Raw genomic sequence first — 18,379 nt, 5'->3', positions numbered from 1 at the left:
AAATTGAATGCTCACCAAACGCAAACAATTTTAATTTATGAACCCAAAATTAATATTATTGTACTAACCTATGATGATTATGATACTACCTATTATGATACTATCTTTAACTTGTTACTTGTTTTTGAGCGTTTAAATTAATTGTGAAAAAAAGTTTCGACTTTCCTTTCATTCCTAATCGATGGTTAATCTCAAGCAGGATTGCTATGACCATGGTGCAGAAAATCCCAACTGCGTTTAGCTTTATCTGATAACTCTAGTTCGATTATGTAAGCATCATTGGACAGAGAAATAAGTCTTATCACCGTTTTTAAAGGAATTTCCTTTCTCAACAGAGGAAAAATTTGGGAAAATTTAACAATTAAAAATTGATTGATTCTTCCAATGTCTCTGTACCTATGCAATTTCGATGCACTGCCACTAATTTGGAAACCATTTTCTAATGCTGAGAAAATATAGTTATTAGGTCATTATCTTGAAAATAAAATATCATCTTGACAAACATGAGCAACACACGTGATTCAAACAAAATTCAACAAATTTCAAAACCTTTGGGCAGCTTGAGCCCCAGCACCTCACCGTACATGGCATTCCAGAGCGTAGGATCGAGAATTGAACCCTGTGGAACACTTGCGGTTACTTCGTACCTCTTCGCGCCATCAGCCGTCTCGTATACTAGCATCCGGTTCTCGAAGTAACTTTCAAGTAACCTGCATAGGTTGTCCGGAACACACATCTTGTGCAGCGTTAGGGCGATCGCTCCCTAAAGGGCCAAACAGAATGCTGCGTCAACGCGGCCGCTAGCGTTAAACTGGAATCACACTGACCATCACCGAACATCAGCAGCAACGTATCGTAATCGTAACGGAACGTCGGTGATGGTTGCATGCATTTTCAATGAGCGCATTCACACGAGTGCCTTGACGTTCCGGAATCCGGACGCGTATGAATGCGCACATTGAAATCACTGACGTTCCGTCACGATACGTTGTCGATGATGTTCGCAGATGGTCCGTATGATTCCAGCTTTATTCTGACAGTTTTCTCATGGGTTTACTGTCAAATTGACGCTGACGGATGCGTTGACGCAGCATTCTGTTGGGCCTTAATTATGTTGTTGCCTGCGAAAAAGACACACTGCTGTATGCAATACGTATTGTACGTAACTAAAGCAATCCTAATCATGTCACACTGTGTCGGCAGCGGCATTGTTTGGTAGTTACCAAGGTAACGTTGGTATCTTTTGTACGTCAGACTTTTGGTCAAAGCAAGCCAGTCTTTTTCTAAAGGTTTTTGCTGTTTGTCCCTCTTGTTCAAATCTATACCTATAAAAATGGATTTCTGTCTGTCTGTCCCTATGTTCCTTATAGAATCGAAAACTACTGAACCGATTGTAGGGAACGTACGAAGTTAGAAGAATTAACGTAAAATAAATCTAATGAAACTAAATCATTTGTTTCAGTGTAACTGAAATTGCTTTGCATGTGTTGCGAGAATTTGTCATACGAACGGTAAGAGACAAGGAGAGCAATCTTGAATCGCTCAATATGAGACTCACGTATACTGACACATGGCATGATAAAGCTTGCTCTAAAAACAAAGAGTCAGTTTTTGGACGAACGTAGACGTTTACGGACGTTGTTGTTCCGTGTTCCGGAGGGCTCTGTCGGAGGCAACCGAGACAGACACTACACCGATCAGCGTGAAAATTTGCATGTGGTGGTTTTTGGGGCCAGGGAAGGTTCTCTCGATGGCAAAAAACCCCACTAAGATGGGGGCTCGCATACAAATCTATGCCTATAAAAATGGATTTCTGTCTGCCCTATGTTCCTTATAGAATCGAAAACTACTGAACCGATCGGAGAGAAAATTTGCATGTAGGGGTTTTTGGTGCCAGGGAAGGTTCTTATGATGGTTAGATATCCCTCCTCCCACTAAGAGGGGAGACATACAAATGAAACACAAATTTCTGCATAACTCGAGAACTAATCAAGCAAATGGAACCAAATTTAGCACGTGGGTGTTTTTGCAGGCAATTTTTTTTCTATGGTGAATTGAACCCCCGCCCCCCCTATTTAGAAGGAGAATTATTACCCCTCTCCCTTTTAAGAGGGGGGCTTCCATACAAATGAAATACAAATTTCCTCATAACTCGAGAACTAATCAAGCAAATGGAACAAAATTCGACATGTAGGTGTTTTTGGGAACAAGAATGTTTTCTATGGTGAATTGAAACCTATCCCTACTTTAGGAGGGGGGCTCCTATACAAATGAAATACAAATTTCCTCATAACTCGAGAAGTAATGAAGCAAATGGAACCAAATTTGGCATGTTGGGGGTTTTGGAGGCAGGAATTTTTTTAATGATGGTTTGAGACCCCTCACCCCTGTGGTAGGGGCATAAGGACTCTAATACAAATAAAACAGAAATTTTTGTGTAACTCAAAAACTAATCGAACTCGAGAAATTTTGGACTCTTTCATGAAACATTAATCAATAACAAGACCACCAAAAACTATCTATAGTAACCTTAGATAATTCAGCGCGAGACGGCCACAGGTCGCGAGTGTTGCCGGCGATCTACCGTAGAGATCACCTCTATCTAGGTTTATTTATTTTCCTAGATCTACTGACCACTATTACTTTCCTTCAGTTGAGTCACCCCTGCGAAATGGTACTTTCTACGAAACGATTTTCCGTGAAATGGTACATCCCGCGTAAGGTTTTTCGCGAAATGGTATTCTGCGAAACTCTATATTCCGCGTTATGGTCAACCCAGAATTGGTGCTCCGCAAAATGGTATTCGGCGAAATGGTTTGTAATGATGGCGAATATTTAAATGCTATCCGCTTTATTTTATCGGGCTAAGCAATGGGGGGGAGTTGTCTTCTACTTTACTGTGAGGAAAATTTGTATTATAAAACACTCATGAACTCCCCAGAAACTTGCAAAACTGAAGATTGTGACAAAGGTCATCCGAGATTCACGATTTATGTACAACACAGTTTAATTTGTGGCAATACGAAGTTTGTCGGGTCAGCTAGTTTCTGATAAAGTATTGTCTTTAACCAGCCGACTGGCGACAAAGACATATTTTACTGTATACCTGCATCACCAACAACAAGCTCTTGTGAGAGCGAATGTGTATTAAAATATATACTCAACGAAAGTTGTCCTGCTTGCTGGTGTAAAGGGACATTCATTTGTCCTAATAGTTTGTTATCGTAATATATTTTGGTTGCTACGTATATTTGTTTCAAAAGCAGAGAATAACTGGTTTATCACTCTTTGTTTTTGTCGGTTTTTTCCTGCTTATAAACAATGATATTTTGATTCCCTGCTTCTAGGCAATTCTGAAGCGTCTTTCTAAACATATGCTTAAATCGTCACCTTCAGTGCCTCGATCGATATCCCGTCAGAACCGGAAGCCTTCATCATCTGCAAACCCCTAGCAACCGCATGAGCTCCTCATTCGTGACAGGCTTAAGGGTGTCATTAGTTTGCTCGTACGGGATAGGAGGCCACGCTACTAGACTACGTGCTGCGGGAATAATCATTCCATAATCTTAACTTTCGAGGACAGGTTCCCTGCGGTGTCGATCCACCTTTCATTTTTTTCATCACCACTTGGTAGGCACTACCCCAGGTATTTAACCAGCGTCACAGCATAGACCTACAAACACAATTTTTTACTACGCAACAACGTGGAACTGCAGGTGAATCGATGATCGATTGTTGTACCCCTATGCAAAAGGTACTGACGGAACTCTCGTTTGCCAGATTTACCTCCAATGACAACCGGCTTACGGTCCGTGAGCTCATCCGTAAGCTTATCCAGCATCTGATCGAACTGCTCCGGGGTCCACCTAGGCGACATCGACAACAGTAATCACGTACCCTTCTTAGTCGGTCGATACCACCTCTTGGATGGGGTATCGGCCCATGACAGTAATCGCTGCCGTCCGCCTCTTATCCGTCATCCATTGCCCCGAGGCACACGGTAGGGGTCTGCGATAATAGCAATACAAAGCGCACTTCACCTCAGCGTTTGCCAGAGGAACTGTTACGCCATGTCGTAATGATTGAGGTTAATCTATGTAACCGCAATATAATGTCTGAGGGTCCCACCTCAATTTTCAAAAGTCATCGCTGTAGTTACCTCGTAGAAATTTTTGCATTCGTTAAGAGTACGCTGCACCACTTTCGCATCGAGAGAGTTCGTTTGCGTTAATTCTTCGGTCGAATGCAATGATATCGGGAGCCTGAACGCTGCGGTTGTGAGCACTCGCAGAGTCCCAGGTTAACTTGCAATCCAAAACATTTCGTTTTACCATCGAAGGAAGGTAGAGGATCATTCAGTGTTGTCCCATACTTTTCCGATAGTGTTGAGCGAACATAAGAACCACTAGTTCACGGTCCGAGTCGATGTTCTATGTTGGTTATGTACGAATAAAACTGACCGTCGATATGATTGATTTAGTTCAATGTTCGTTGGTCATGTATTGAATAATCCGAATCGAAGTTCCTTAATTGTTCGTAGCAGCTTAGTTTAGATAGGTTGTGTTACTACTCCGGCATAACACGTTCTGGCAGAGTACCGTTTAGGTGGCGTTTACCAGCATTATGCGATGATAGACCCTTTTTCCTGTCGAACAGCTTGCACTGCTCCACGTTCATGTACACGATAGATACCGTGAACGTAGGTAATTCCGATCAGCTCGACTATAGTCTATAGGTAATGAGAATCCTTATGATCAAAGCTTGACCTTGAACTATGAATTTTAATTCAAACTTTTAAAAATCGGCTACCTTGGTTGAGTGATCGGAATCAGGAACAGTTCGGAATTACCTGCGTTCACCGTTCATTTGGAAAATAGCATCAGCACATGAAAGAAAATGCCTTCCTGAAACAAACCATAACTGCAGACAAGGACGTTTGAGGGATATTTCTTTCAATTCTTCAATGATGCACTTTGCAACACACCGACTGTCATTATGTTGCTAACAAACATTCAAAACATTTTTCAGTTCAAGGCAACTTATAGAATTAAATTTCTACAAATAGCGGCGGCACGAAATTACACCGGTAATTGGCCTGCAACACAAATGGCAAAAATTAAAGCAGCACTGATAGACCTTAGCGGAACTCTGCACGTCGACGACCAGCCAACGCCTGGAGCTGTCGAAGCATTGCAAAAGTATTCATTCCATTGAGGGTATTATTTTAATCTGTCCTATCTAAGGTCATTATTACAGGCTTCGAAGTCTAGGAATAACGGTAAAATTTGTAACAAACACCACTAAGGAAAGTGTGTCGTCCTTGTACGCCCGCCTGGTGAAGATTGGTTTTCAATTGGAGCAAAACGAAATCTGCAGTTCGCTCATCGCAGCATCGGCTTACGTTCAAACCAACGGACTTAATCCGTACTATATTGTAACGGACGATGCACGACAAGACTTTCCTGCGCATGATGCCTCTCGTGAATATGACTCGGTGGTAATCGGTTTAGCACCGGAGAGTTTTTCCTATAAATTTTTGGATGAAGCATTTCGAATTCTTCACCACAGTAAAGGGAGAGCCCGCTTAGTTGCCATTCACGAAGGCAAATACTACAAAGCAAAGCAGGGAATTTCTCTCGGACCAGGATGCTTTGTTAAGGGTCTGGAATATAGTACCGGAATCAAAAGCATTTGTGTTGGAAAACCAAATGAATACTTCTTTCGGTCCGCGTTACCGGAAGGACTGAAACCCGAAGAGTGCGTCATGATTGGAGATGTGAGTATTTTTTTGTTAAGCGTAGTGCAACATGCTAAGACCATATTTTTGCAGGATCCGAACGATGATTGTTTGGGGGCAATGGCTATCGGAATGCAAGGATTCTTAGTAGAAACAGGAAAATATCAACCAGAACTGTATACTGAGGATACTATCCCCAAGGTTAGTGGTATCTTCAAAGATTTTCGCTCAGTTGTCGATTATTTGTCCGAACATATTGGCCAGTAACCCTAAGGAATTCTTTTACAGCTATGCTACCAAAAATACGTTACTTTTAGATAGTAAAAATTAAAAATAGTCGTACATTTTAGACGTTTGCTTATAGGAATAAAAAATAAAGAACATAATTCGCCTTCAATTTTGTTGTCTTACTTACGGTTCAAGCTTTTTTGATCTGCTTTACTGGAATGGCACGCTTTTGCGGGGCCCACTTGAGATATGCAGAGTCGATCATCAGCTTAGGTTTTTTGAACTGCGGCAGCTGCAGGTGTTCTTGAACCGCCTTGGACGTAACGCAAATCACGTGCTGTCCCTTCCAATATTTAACCATTTTCATGGACTGCAGGGTGTAGATTATGTCGTCCTGCGTAATACCAGATAGCTCGCTCAACTCCTTAATGGTTGTCGTACGGTATTCCTTCATTAGCTCCAGCAAAGTGTAAGCCCAGTAACTGCGGTAGCTGAGTCGACCTAAATCCGACAGCGGCTTCTCTGGACTTCCTACGATGCCCTCCCGACGGGACAATTCGTAGCTAAAGGCAATCAACAGCTTTCCATAGCCTTTGCGCTGATACGGAGGCAGAATTAAAATGCAAGCCACATTATTTCCTTCCGGTGATTCTTTCTCCTTCGAAAAATAACCCACAATATGCTGACCCTCTTTATCAATTTCGCACAGCACATAGAAGAAGAATGGATCGACATCGTAATAGAGAGTTTTGTGGTCTAAGAATAGTTTCGCCATCAAGCAAAGCGTCTGACAGTAGAAACGGTGATCCTTTCCGTCGATTTCAAAAATAGATACTGTACCCTTACGGTAGATTTCGTTGCCCGGCGGTTGCCGTCTGCTACATGTAGTTTTGTGGTGCTGCAGGGTCTTAGAAAGGCGCATATATCGTAGACAATATTCACACACGTATAAAGTCCCAACTTTGCCATACTCCTCCGGATAAGGAGAAAAGTACCAGGTGTCGATCTCATATTTTCCAAAACGTAACTTATCAATGTACTTTACCTTGGTAATAGCTTCGTGTTCTTTTTCGAGAGCAGCGGTGGTCGGATCCATCTCGGCGTATGTCTTTTGTACATGATTAATCTCATCATGACGCCTCTTCTGATTGCGCGTTATTTTCCTATCCGGATCACCATCTGCAATATCTATCTCACCGATTGGTTTGCCAACTTTCGGTGAATCTTTCGCGTTTCCAGATAATCCGGTTAATGGACTTTTTCCGTTGTAGTCCTGAACCACAGGAGTTTTCCCTGGACCAGATGGTTTTTTGTCCCCTGCACTCGTTGGTGCCAGTGAAATGCGATCCTTGGAAACCCACTGGTCCAGACGCCGATTCAAGCCTTCGTAGTGAATGTAATACTCGTACTGTTTTGGATCGCAAGAATTCTGTCGACTTTGAATGAGTTGAGCCTGGTGCCAGGAGCCATCTTGTCGCTGTACCATATACTCGGCTCCAATGACGAACTTTTCCTCGGTATCATCGCCCTTTGGATGCTGCAAATAAAAACAAGCCATAATGAAGCGAAATACCATTGATGTTTGCGAAAGATGTCACTTACCTCTGCGGCACCCGGCACAATATTGCTGATGGCGTTGGTACTCGCTGGTACGGCTTTCACGGATTGCCTTCCAGAAACGCTCTCACCATCTTTGTCCGCCTGTTCGGTTGCTTTCAGCGCTTTTTGGGCAACCATTCCGGTATATTTCGCAAGCTGTGATGCGGATTTACTGTGTCTTTTAAACGTTTACGTTTTCACAAAAATTTTCTTGCGGTTTCACTTTTTCTTACAAACGCTACACGCTAGTGTCAGATACAGATTACGGTACAGGGTGTAGCAACGAGGAAAAGGTTCGCTAACGCTTTATAACTGACGGTAGTGTTAGTGAGTGCAATAGGGCTTTTGCCTATGTGTAAATGTATTAGTGATCTGGGGGGCACACATGGCCTTACAGCCAGGCCAAAATGAATGGGAAAGGTGTTGAATAAGATTTATTTTAATTTTTTTTAAATAAGTATTTCGTTTAAGATACTCAGAAACAGCATAGCGATAAGTTTTAATGATGTACAATGTTTTGGTTTGCTTTAGAAAAGTTTTGGAAAGGTCTTGCTTCCTGTCAACTGTACTAAAAGTATTTTTTAACCTATACTTTACCGAAAAACGTTATCTAATTTGATATCGTTAAGTATCTAACCAATTTTTATGCATGAAAATCATATACATAAGTCCTTAAGCTTGCAAAATGTTGAAGGTATAAACAATTTAATAATTACTATCAAAGATTGAAGGCGGCAAATTTAATGGCATTTTTCTAAAGTACTATATTTAAATATAGTTAATGTCAGCAGAATAGTAAGGTAATGTTTAACTACTCTTGTAGACTAGACGTTTTCAAAGATTTAAGATTTAATAAGTGGTCTATATATTATCAAAATAGTTCAAACCTTGGTTCAAACTTCATATTGCAATTGCCTTGACAATATTCAGATTGGAAGAAGCAAGTTTACATGTTGCAGCAATAACTTTCACTGCAACTTTTTAGTAGTTAATGTATGTTAGATTCTAAGTATTATAAGAAATATTATAAAAATTGGTCGATGATCCCCACGAACACCGCGTCTAAATTTCGCTCAAGTTTTACGAAGTAAAATGCTTTTTATTATATTCTCGCTTAAAGATTTAACCAATTAAACATAAACAATATTCTTTTACTCACTTTTCGTACATAAAAAAATGGTAAAAAGCAGTGAGAAATGCAGCTAAACACTTTTTTATTCAATGTTTACATTTTAACTTGAGCTGGCCTAATGCAATGTGTGCCCCCCAGAAGTCACATTAGTGTTAGTGTGAAAAGCCCTATGATTGAAAAGGCGCGTTTGATGTTGGCAACATGTAGCATGCAACTTCGGTAACTTCTGTTCTGAAATGTTGCACCGTAAACACGGGACTGGCAACTCTATCCCTACTCAATGTGTTTGACAGTAGCCAACATCTACTGCCGGCGTGGGTATTATTTGCAAAAATCTGGCTAAGATTTGAAAATACTATACCCATCTGCCAGCATACCGGCTTTGCAGAGTGAGACGAACAGAACGTATAACGGTGTCATGCTGTTTCATTTACGCAAATGGTTAGATGTTGACTGCAAAAACATGGCTGCCTAGCAGGACCGTGGCCGTAAAGTAAATATGGAAAACTGTTAAGGGGTAGTCGTCTTCAACTTTTCGTTGGAAAACCCATAATTTCGGAAGCAGCTATTGGGCCCAAAACAGGTATTCCGTTTTTAAAAATGTTTTCACTGCGCATTCTTCTCTTCCAATCTGAACATGAAAATTGAGATTAATTAAAAAAACCCGATTTAATCCACCCAGTGGTGAAAGGAACCTTTGTTATACGGTCTTACTTGCTATTTGAGATAGAAATCGACACGTCTTCGGAACATAATTCATGTATTGGTTATCGTTGCGTAGTACGTTGGTTTACATAAAATTTTTAAAAATTGATTAAGTTAACAATATTTGAACAAAATAGGAACACTTTAATTTTGATACATCCTTTTTTCATGAAATTGCTGAGTAAGGATTAGTAAGTTGTTATTAATCTGAGTTATTAGTTTATAGGTTTTAGAACTATGCATAGTTTCCTGTAATGCCATTCTATTTATATCACATGAATAGAGTTTTCTTGAATAATTTTCATCAATTTCAACGCCATATTGTTATAAAGTTACAAATCGTTGTTTAACTAACGTATATTCTTCAACAAACTTATTGTGAGCAAAATATCATAATTATTCAATGCATTAATAATTTAAATTGTTGGGAAAATTTATGCAGCAAAACTATCAGCAAATGTAAAATGTTTAAAATGTATCCGTCTGCTGGTAGTCGAGTGATTCGGAGTCAAAATTAGGGTATTCTTTATAATCAAAGTTCTACGGTTTCTAAACAAGCAAACATACAGGTATACTATTTTCAGCAAAGTTGTGTATTTTTACTATTTGTACAAATTTGTAGTACATGAAAAAGTCATACAACAATTACAAAAAGAGGAAAAATAGAAAAACTGGTTTTACAAATTCATATACAATAAATAAGATATTTCTATCTTCTCTGCAGAGATAGAAGGGTACTATCTTTACTAAAATTTCTTGTAATAATATGCTCTATAACTTTGCAGAACACATCAATGTGTTATATTGACACTGAAGAAAAATATTTTTTATATTTCATTTTTAGGGGGATTAATCAAAATTTAAATTCCACCAGACGATAGAGCTTTCAATTTCAAGAAACTCTTCCAAAGGTTCGATAAACCTAAAACCAAGTTTTCCCAGTCAAAACTCTAGTGCACACGTTTTCTTTGGTTTGGGGCTATTGTGCGCGCGAGTAACTGTGTTACAAAAGTTGGCGCGAGTGTTCGAGGGTTAATATCTTTTAAGCGGTAAAACCAATTCTTATGAAATTTTGCATATATATTCGTGGTGTCAAAACCTCTCGTTTGATATTAAAATAATTGAAATTAGGTGAATTATGTAGGTTAAAATCATTATAAATTATTGTTACTTTTGGTGTGGTGTATACGGTTGCTCATAACTTTCGAATTAAACGTCCAATCAAAAAACCATTCAATAGTGATCTATTAGGATATATTATCTTTCAAATGAGACTAATAGCTTATAAATCGGTTTGGCCATCTCTAAGAAACAGGCGATAATTATTACCTTGTCAAAACAGGTTTTTTAAGCATAACTTTTAAACTACTTGTTTGTATTCAATTGAAAATTCCTGAACAATTTAGCTTTAATAAGGGCTTTCATTTGATACTAAGATCGTTGAAATCGGTCATGTATTTCCGAAGAAACCAGTGTCACGTATTTTTCACATTTTTGCTTATAACTTTTAAACGAAATGTCGTATCACGAAACAACTCAATAGTGATCTACTAGACAATAACACCTTTCAAACAAAAGTAATAGCGAACCGTTCGGTTCAGCCATCTCTGAGAAACAGGCGATAGAAAAAATCATTACATACATACACACACACACACACACACACACACACACACACACACACACACACACACACACACACACACACACACACACACACACACACACACACACACACACACACACACACACACACACACACACACACACACACACACACACACACACAGACATTGCTCAAATCGTCGAACCCTATCGATTGGTATATGTGACTTGGCCCTCCGGGCCTCGGATCAATTTCGTGTTTTTCGACCAATTTTTAAACCTTTGTTATAGTATAACAAAGGTAATATAGTATAACAAAGGTAAAAATGTAGGGAATACATTTTTAAAAGCAAAACTCTTGTGCCCAAAAACTGTTCCTGAAAACTGCTCCCGAAGTTCATAGAATCAATGACGACTCATTGCTTTTAACAGTATAATCAATATATATAGAATGCCAGTGTCGCTGCAGTGCGCGTTTACCACATATTCAGATAATGTATTTACATTATATATGCATATGTGTGTGTGCCTGAGATTCATCCAAAGGGGAATCTCATTGTCAAACTTTGACAACCAGTTTAAAATTTCGAATATGGCTGCCAAGTAATGTGATTGTAAACTTCGCTGGCTTCAAATTTCTGAAAAAATCGGTGCAAACAGGTGCAGTTTTGGGGTTCAATCATCCGGATGAAAAGAAAATTAGCGTTCAAAAACTTTTCACTGGCATGCAAACACAGCGATGGGCGCACTGATGACAGCACCAACCAGCGCACAGATAAAGAACAGATAAATAACAATGAGCAACTTTGACAATGAAGCTCCCGATTCACAGACTTGATACAGATTGTTAGTACCATGTTTACCACAATGAGTCCTGTAGAAAAACAGCGACACTGGCATTCTATATATATTGATTCTACTCTTTTAACCCTTCCAATCAGAAAGTGGGTACCAATACCAAGTCGAATCGGTCAGTTCGGGTAAGTCATGCCATAACAAAACTACCGGAATCCCCCGAATAAAGCGATGGGTGGTGCTGTACCGTGGACCCCTGTTCGTTTGACCGTTTATAATCAGAACCCTTTTTGATTTGAACCCCGTTGGTTTGCACGACTTGCCAATTAAAAATGGTTCAAATGTCATTCTCAACATGACATCATTTGCTTATGCACACAATGCACATAAACACGATTTGTTTGTACTGACCTTCTAGCGTCTTTAATCTGTTTCACATTCCGTTTTCCCAACGATTATGATAGAAATCCGATCGGAGAATGAAATATTCGCTGCTCGCAACTGCCAACTAAATCAAACAATCAAAGCAATAACATTCATACGAGTTGCAGCATATTTAGGGTGGCCAGTTGTTCAAATTAAAAAGTAACCCCGTTAGTTTGCATGAGGTATCGTTCAAACGAACGGGGGTCCACTGTACTCTCACCTCGATTTCGCAGCTGTTTAGCGATCAACAAAACTGATTTTTGACATATTATTAAAGTCAATTACTTGCTAACTACAGTGGACCCCCGTTCGTTTGAACGATTCCTCATCATGCAAACTAACGGAGTTAGCTTTTAATTTGAACAACTGGTAACCTTAAATATGCTGGAGTTTGTGTGAACTGGCTGCTCTGTTCTTTGTTATTGTTTTGGTGGTTTGATTCAGTTGGCAGTTGCAAGCAACGAATATTTCATTCTCCGATCAGATTTCTACCATAATCGTTGGGAAAACGCATTGTGAAACAGTTTGAACACGCTTTACTGAACACGATTCAGTACAGACAAATCGTCTGCATAAGCAAATGATGTCATAATGAGAATGACATTTGAACCATTTTTAATTTGCACCAGGGATACCAGACTTGCAGATTTGTCTGCAAATTCCAGATTTTTGGAACGGTCTTGCAGATCATTATAAATTTGCAGATATTTGCAGTTTTTATGACTTTTATTGTTTTGGTGCAGATTTTTGTTCGAAGCTCTTTAAACTTTCACAGACTTCCTAAAAAAGTGTGCAGATTTTCGCAGATTATTTTCAAACCAAAAAATTCGAGTAGCCGGAAAACTGCTCGATTTTTTCGGTTTTCGAGCAGTTCCAGACTTTTGTTCAGAAAATATGGCATCTCTGATTTGCACGTCGTGCAAACCAACGGGGTTCAAATTAAAGTGTTCAGATTAAAGACGGTCAAACGAACGGGGGTCCACGGTACCGTATTAAAAATAAACCAAGGAAATGCGGTCCGGTGGACGTATAGCACCAACCACCGCCTTATCCGGGAAACTGCTGTATTTTTAGCGTTGTTGCTTTTGCCGAGGTCCAACCAATAGGTTCGTTCCAATTCAAATCGAACGTTTGATTGTTTTATCACTCAAGTTGAAGATAGAATTAACAAAAGGGCGAATGTCGCAAGCGTAAACAAACCGAGTGAGGGTTGATTTTCCTATGCTGGTCCAGCAATAAATAATTCTCACTCGTTTTGTTTACATTTGCGACATTCGCTCTTTTGTTAATTCTATCTAGAGTTGACCTTTTTAGACGACGAGTTCGCTCTGGAAGTCGCCATCCTGAATTAGCATTATCTAAAAGTTAGACGTTTTCATCCCCTTGGATTTTTGTTTGAGCGACATTCTCAGGACAACGTGTGGCATGGAACATGTTGCATGCTATTTGTTGCCTATTGTCGCATCCAATGTTTTCTCTTGTTGACGCTGTTTCCAGTGCATATCTGTTTACATCGTGTATCAAAGAAGCTTGATTTGTTGTGTTTGCGTTTGTTTATATAATCACATAATGGAGTGGACAAGTGAAACTACGTTGAAGCTCATTGAGCTGTACCACAATAATGAAATCTTGTGGAATCAGTCATTGCCGGAGTATAAATTAAACAGTAAAAAGCTCGATGTTTTTAAGGAAATGACGAAAGTCTTGGGCTGCACTATTGCAGAAATCAAGCAGAAAATCAAAAACCTGCGCAGCCAGTTCCACCGCGAGCATAAGGCGGTGAAACTAGCCGCTGGACAGGGACGTTCTCCAAAAACCCAATGGTGCTTCTATGGATCATTACAATTTCTTCTTTCGGCGGATACTGCTGATAGAAAAGGAATGTTCACTGATTCTTACATCGAGGTAAGTGTGTATTCAGGTAACTGGCTAACATTGGCTATGTATTCCTGTGGTTAAAAACGCAGCCGTCAGTCCCACTGACAATAAATTGTTATTTATACTGGCTGCGTGCCAGATACCTGCTTTTTATTGTTTCGCCTGAAAACCGGCACAGTCATCGTTCACTTATTGAAATACTTGTGTATACCAAGTAACAACTATTCGCTATGACGGCGCCGCAGTGGAGACACCTTCATTATTTTTAAGTTAGCGTGAAGCAGAATTTGTAATTTATTATTTCAATAATATGACGAAAACCTGTTAGCTACATTGCTTTTACTCAGGTCAAGGAAAGCACATTTATAAAACATCAAGTGGGTAAACAAATATTAAGCTACAGATTAAAATTATAAAGTAGTATTGCCCCTTTTATGACTATTTAGACTACTGTGATAATCATTTATTGCAACATACCGCGTTTTGCACTGTTAATCTGACACTAGAGAGGCTTTTAGTTTAATCAACTTATGAGTTTGACTTCTTTTTCCTTCTTCTTTTTCACTTCATTTTTCTTCAGCGAAATCGTGTGCGAGATTAGACTGTGATAATCGTGTAAATCGGGGTAGTCTAAATAGGGACAAATGTCGCAATATAAAAATATTATCTCTAATTGAGGTGTTTTTTAAATAAGGCTAAGGATGGTAATTGCCTAACGGCCAAAGGTATGCTATTCCACATCGCTGCCCCGCTTATGAGCACGCTCCTTCCGCTGGAAGTTGAGTGATGTGGGATAACAAATGACCTTGCCCGATCGTTTATCCCTGGTTGAAGATGCTGTAGCAGGTAACTAGGAATAGCGATTTGTTAAAGAGCGCAAAAGACAGAAATAATTTTCAGGCATTCAGCTACGGGCAGTTCTGTAAGTGAAAAAGAGGTCGTACGGTGCCGTCATAGCGAATAGCTGATGTAGATGGAGACTTTTTTTTAACTATTCTCAACTTTAAATAACATTGTTTATTGGCTGCATGAAGGTTGATGAAACGTTGATTGAGTGACCAGAAGTGCACACCCAAAATGTTTGACTGCATTATTACGGTTTTCAAATAAAACGTTAATAAAGTCATTGTTACACGGTTCACATTTAAGTTACATATCTTCTTTTTTTATTTATTTATTTAGGATAATTATGATAAAGCCACAAAAGAAGAAGCTATTTTAACCTGCAAAACAGAATTTGACACCTCCCTGATATCGACAAGCTCGCGTAAAAAACGAAAGCCTGCGGCTGCTTTTATGGACGATCCCGCCGAAGAAGCTTACGATGTTTTGAACGAACCGGTGGAGAAAGACGATCTAGCGATATACGCAGAGTATGTGACGAATGAGATACGAAAGCTTCGCCCTAGAACGCAGCTAAATGTGAAGCATCAGATCAACAACTTGCTGTACCAGGCAGCACTGCAAGATCTTGATGCTGCGGACGAGATCAACGGAATGAATGCGATGAGCCCAACCTACGATCAAGTGAACAGTTGAAGCACGTGTTGCGTTTGTATATTGCTTTAATTTAATAACTTAATATATATAAATTAATAAATAAGCACCCAGCTCTAATGCTTTCTTCGTCTCGCTCGAATACTCACTTTTTTTCTTTTATTAAAAGTTATTTTAATAAAGTAACGAAAAAAATATGTTTGATAGTATCCAAACAGAATGGAACAAGGCGTAAAGTGAAAACTGCGGCAAATTAGGTAAGCAAGGGTCATTGAAGCAACGCTTCAGACCGTTGTGCACTGTTCCTCTTTACCCAAACTGGGAGATTCTTGAACTTAGTTTCGCTCTGGGTTGAACTTTTTAGACGACAGGTTCGCTCTGGGTATTTTTACAGTTTCAACCCTGCCATGAGCAATACACTGACAACCTGAAAACGTTTGTTTATTCAGTGGTCGAGTTGGAACTAACACAGGTCAAAAAACAAAAACGCTATAAGATTTATTTTAATCAGCTTGATGGCCTCGGGCAACTGATTTAACATACGCCACGAAATCCTCCATAATTTCGAGTGATCTGCAGTGGCAGTTTTTTACTAGATAATTTCAACCAAGAACAAATTAAAGATTAAATTTTTTGCATTGTGTTTTTTACACATTTTCTATAGCAAAAGGGTTTCGGTTTCTATAATAATCACCTAAAACTTTTCCGCTATGTAATGATCGGTCGGTCAGTTTTTATTTGTTTACGGAGACTTTAAATCTTGGATGGACACAGAGGCGAATTGTGTAACGATCGATTGTCGTGTTTAAGTACTATTATGTACTTTTTCTCCCGCAGAAAATTGACAGTTTAACAATTTTCGTTAGTATTGCGCATGCAAACTGCTTTCAAAAATATTTTACTTAATTTGAGAAAATCAAATAACAGCTTTTCGAGATGCTGCACGTGTAAACTCCGTTCATGGCATATGATCGAATAATTGTAAAAACTATCCATCAAGAGTGATAAACAACTATTATTTGGTTCATTTATGACGAACCTCCCCGGGACGGAAAAATTCCGATTCTCTGGTTGCAGTAACTGGCTCACAAGCGAGGTTATCGTTATTGCAGCTTGCAAGAAAAATCCTCAAAATGCGATTATCTTGACATGTTGGATCAAGTTGTCATAATGTAACCGCTTAACATTAAAGTCAATGCGTTATATGCAGGTGAGAAAATGCTGCAAACAGGGTATTAATGCAATGTCAAATATTTTTCTAATATTTTCTAAATTGATAGTTCAGCAATGTCGAAACAGAGCAACGCTTAATTTTAAAAACAAACTCCATTGTTTGGTGCGGTTATTTGACGTCGTAGCTAGTGTGATAATCGATATCTTGATATCTTTATAGTAAATACCCACAAATACCTTTTTCTTCTATACCTTTTAATATCTCATTGGGTAAAACTTACACGCACCTGTCATCTGTTTTCCTGACTATACATTCCAGATAACTCGATTTGGTTTTATTTCTGGTGGACATTGCAGTTTACAATTGCCTCCAACGGAAACTATATGGAACGTGAAAAACTGACTGAGGAAGAACACGAGTTCGATCATGTCGATTATGAGGTGGAATTCCTCGAGGATCTCGACGGACAAAATACGTTTGATAGTTTTAATGCTGGCGACAGTGGTGATACTACTGCACTGCTCTGTTCGGAACCCGGACCATCAAATCCAGCTAAACGAGTAAGTCCATTTTAATGTCTTATCTTGTATAATTAAATTATTATTATTCCTTTCTAGAGAAAAACGAACAAACCCGGAAATCGAAGTGTTTTAGCAGTGCCAGAGGAGCTGTTGCTTGGATCCATGGAGAAGGATAAACAATATTGCTTCAAAGGCGTTGTTTACGAAAAAAAATTTAAAAACCAGAAGTCTTTCGAACGGTGCGGTAACATAATGGTATCCAGCGACTATGTGGATGACGTACTCGAACAGATTTGGCAATATTGTACCAAATTTATTTATCGCGGGGTTATTTTTCCGGATACGACCGATGATAGAGGAGAGTTAAAATGGGAAGATCCACCTATGTATAAAGACTGCGATAAATTCATGACGTTCCACGATAAAGTCAGCAAGCGAAATATTGCACCTTCTAAAGTTGATGGCCATGCACTCCAAAACTGGCTGACGAAAGACGTAACAGTTATTTTGTACAAATACTCTGATGCTGTTTCTACGCTTCAAAAATGGAACTTATTGGAGAGCCAATTGCTACGCTCGCAATCAACAGACCGTGCAGGGGCTGAATCTATAACATCACTTAATGAAATCAAAGAAGAGCTTAAGGGTCGCCATGGACGTTATTTGAGTGCTGATGACGTCAATTGGGGATGCTGGGCAAACTGGATTTGCAGCAAACCACTAAACATGCGCGATGACTTGATGCGACAAACACCACCCCAGCATATTATTGGACTTTTCAGTACGGTTCCTGTTCACAGCGATGTTCTTTTGGCAAAGGCGAGATTAGATATGCAGGTAGCTTCCACTGTAAATAATGTTTATGTGAAAGTATTACATGATCTAAAAGAAGATCATCAGCAATTGGTAAACATAACATCCGTTATCGGCCAGCGAATCTCGATGCTACAGGAAAAGCAGGTTGAATATGAAAACATGCTCACTGCCATGAATAGTTCAATATCAGTAAGGGAAAATAAGTTTTCTGTAGAGTTGGCACAATCAGTAACAGATTCTATTGATGTAGACCATGAGTAAAAATT

General features: G+C 39.2%; 4 protein-coding genes across 4 annotated transcripts; 3 read left to right on the top strand and 1 right to left on the bottom strand.

Moving 5' to 3' along the window:
• The first annotated feature begins 5,030 nt into the window (after window positions 1-5,030).
• Window positions 5,031-6,128, top strand: LOC128733673 (haloacid dehalogenase-like hydrolase domain-containing protein 2). The gene is made up of 3 exons (XM_053827421.1): window positions 5,031-5,198; window positions 5,257-5,776; window positions 5,831-6,128. The coding sequence occupies exons 1-3, from the start codon at window positions 5,107-5,109 to the stop codon at window positions 6,002-6,004; spliced, it is 786 nt and encodes a 261-aa protein (XP_053683396.1). The 5' UTR covers window positions 5,031-5,106; the 3' UTR covers window positions 6,005-6,128.
• Window positions 5,915-7,919, bottom strand: LOC128733672 (histone acetyltransferase KAT8-like). Its single transcript, XM_053827420.1, has 2 exons — window positions 7,568-7,919; window positions 5,915-7,502 (listed from the first exon to the last, which is right to left on the bottom strand). The coding sequence occupies exons 1-2, from the start codon at window positions 7,700-7,702 to the stop codon at window positions 6,156-6,158; spliced, it is 1,482 nt and encodes a 493-aa protein (XP_053683395.1). The 5' UTR covers window positions 7,703-7,919; the 3' UTR covers window positions 5,915-6,155.
• A 5,844-nt stretch (window positions 7,920-13,763) lies between these two features.
• LOC128738059 (uncharacterized) lies at window positions 13,764-15,644 on the top strand. The gene is made up of 2 exons (XM_053832886.1): window positions 13,764-14,132; window positions 15,288-15,644. Exons 1-2 carry the CDS (start codon window positions 13,797-13,799, stop codon window positions 15,642-15,644), a joined length of 693 nt encoding a protein of 230 aa, XP_053688861.1. The 5' UTR covers window positions 13,764-13,796.
• A 1,515-nt stretch (window positions 15,645-17,159) lies between these two features.
• Window positions 17,160-18,374, top strand: LOC128738908 (uncharacterized). The gene is made up of 2 exons (XM_053834386.1): window positions 17,160-17,336; window positions 17,394-18,374. Exons 1-2 carry the CDS (start codon window positions 17,160-17,162, stop codon window positions 18,372-18,374), a joined length of 1,158 nt encoding a protein of 385 aa, XP_053690361.1.
• Window positions 18,375-18,379: the final 5 nt, after the last annotated feature.

This window comes from Sabethes cyaneus, chromosome 2 (assembly GCF_943734655.1).
Source record: "Sabethes cyaneus chromosome 2, idSabCyanKW18_F2, whole genome shotgun sequence".
Lineage (NCBI taxonomy): Eukaryota > Metazoa > Arthropoda > Insecta > Diptera > Culicidae > Sabethes > Sabethes cyaneus.
The sequence above is the reverse complement of the archived record's forward strand: the minus strand, read 5'-3'. Positions and strand labels throughout refer to the sequence as shown.

What these genes read in the sequence shown, in the direction of transcription:
- LOC128738059 (XM_053832886.1), top strand. Translation starts at nt 13,797, where the DNA reads ATGGAGTGGACAAGTGAAACTACGTTGAAGCTCATTGAGCTGTACCAC. An exon ending in TCACTGATTCTTACATCGAG is followed by an intron (nt 14,133 to 15,287) that starts GTAAGTGTGTAT and finishes TTATTTATTTAG; the next exon opens with GATAATTATGATAAAGCCAC.
- LOC128733672 (XM_053827420.1), bottom strand. Translation starts at nt 7,702, where the DNA reads ATGGTTGCCCAAAAAGCGCTGAAAGCAACCGAACAGGCGGACAAAGAT. An exon ending in TTGTGCCGGGTGCCGCAGAG is followed by an intron (nt 7,503 to 7,567) that starts GTAAGTGACATC and finishes TTTTATTTGCAG; the next exon opens with CATCCAAAGGGCGATGATAC.
- LOC128733673 (XM_053827421.1), top strand. Translation starts at nt 5,107, where the DNA reads ATGGCAAAAATTAAAGCAGCACTGATAGACCTTAGCGGAACTCTGCAC. An exon ending in GCTGTCGAAGCATTGCAAAA is followed by an intron (nt 5,199 to 5,256) that starts GTATTCATTCCA and finishes TCATTATTACAG; the next exon opens with GCTTCGAAGTCTAGGAATAA. An exon ending in AGTGCGTCATGATTGGAGAT is followed by an intron (nt 5,777 to 5,830) that starts GTGAGTATTTTT and finishes ATATTTTTGCAG; the next exon opens with GATCCGAACGATGATTGTTT.
- LOC128738908 (XM_053834386.1), top strand. Translation starts at nt 17,160, where the DNA reads ATGGAACGTGAAAAACTGACTGAGGAAGAACACGAGTTCGATCATGTC. An exon ending in CATCAAATCCAGCTAAACGA is followed by an intron (nt 17,337 to 17,393) that starts GTAAGTCCATTT and finishes ATTCCTTTCTAG; the next exon opens with AGAAAAACGAACAAACCCGG.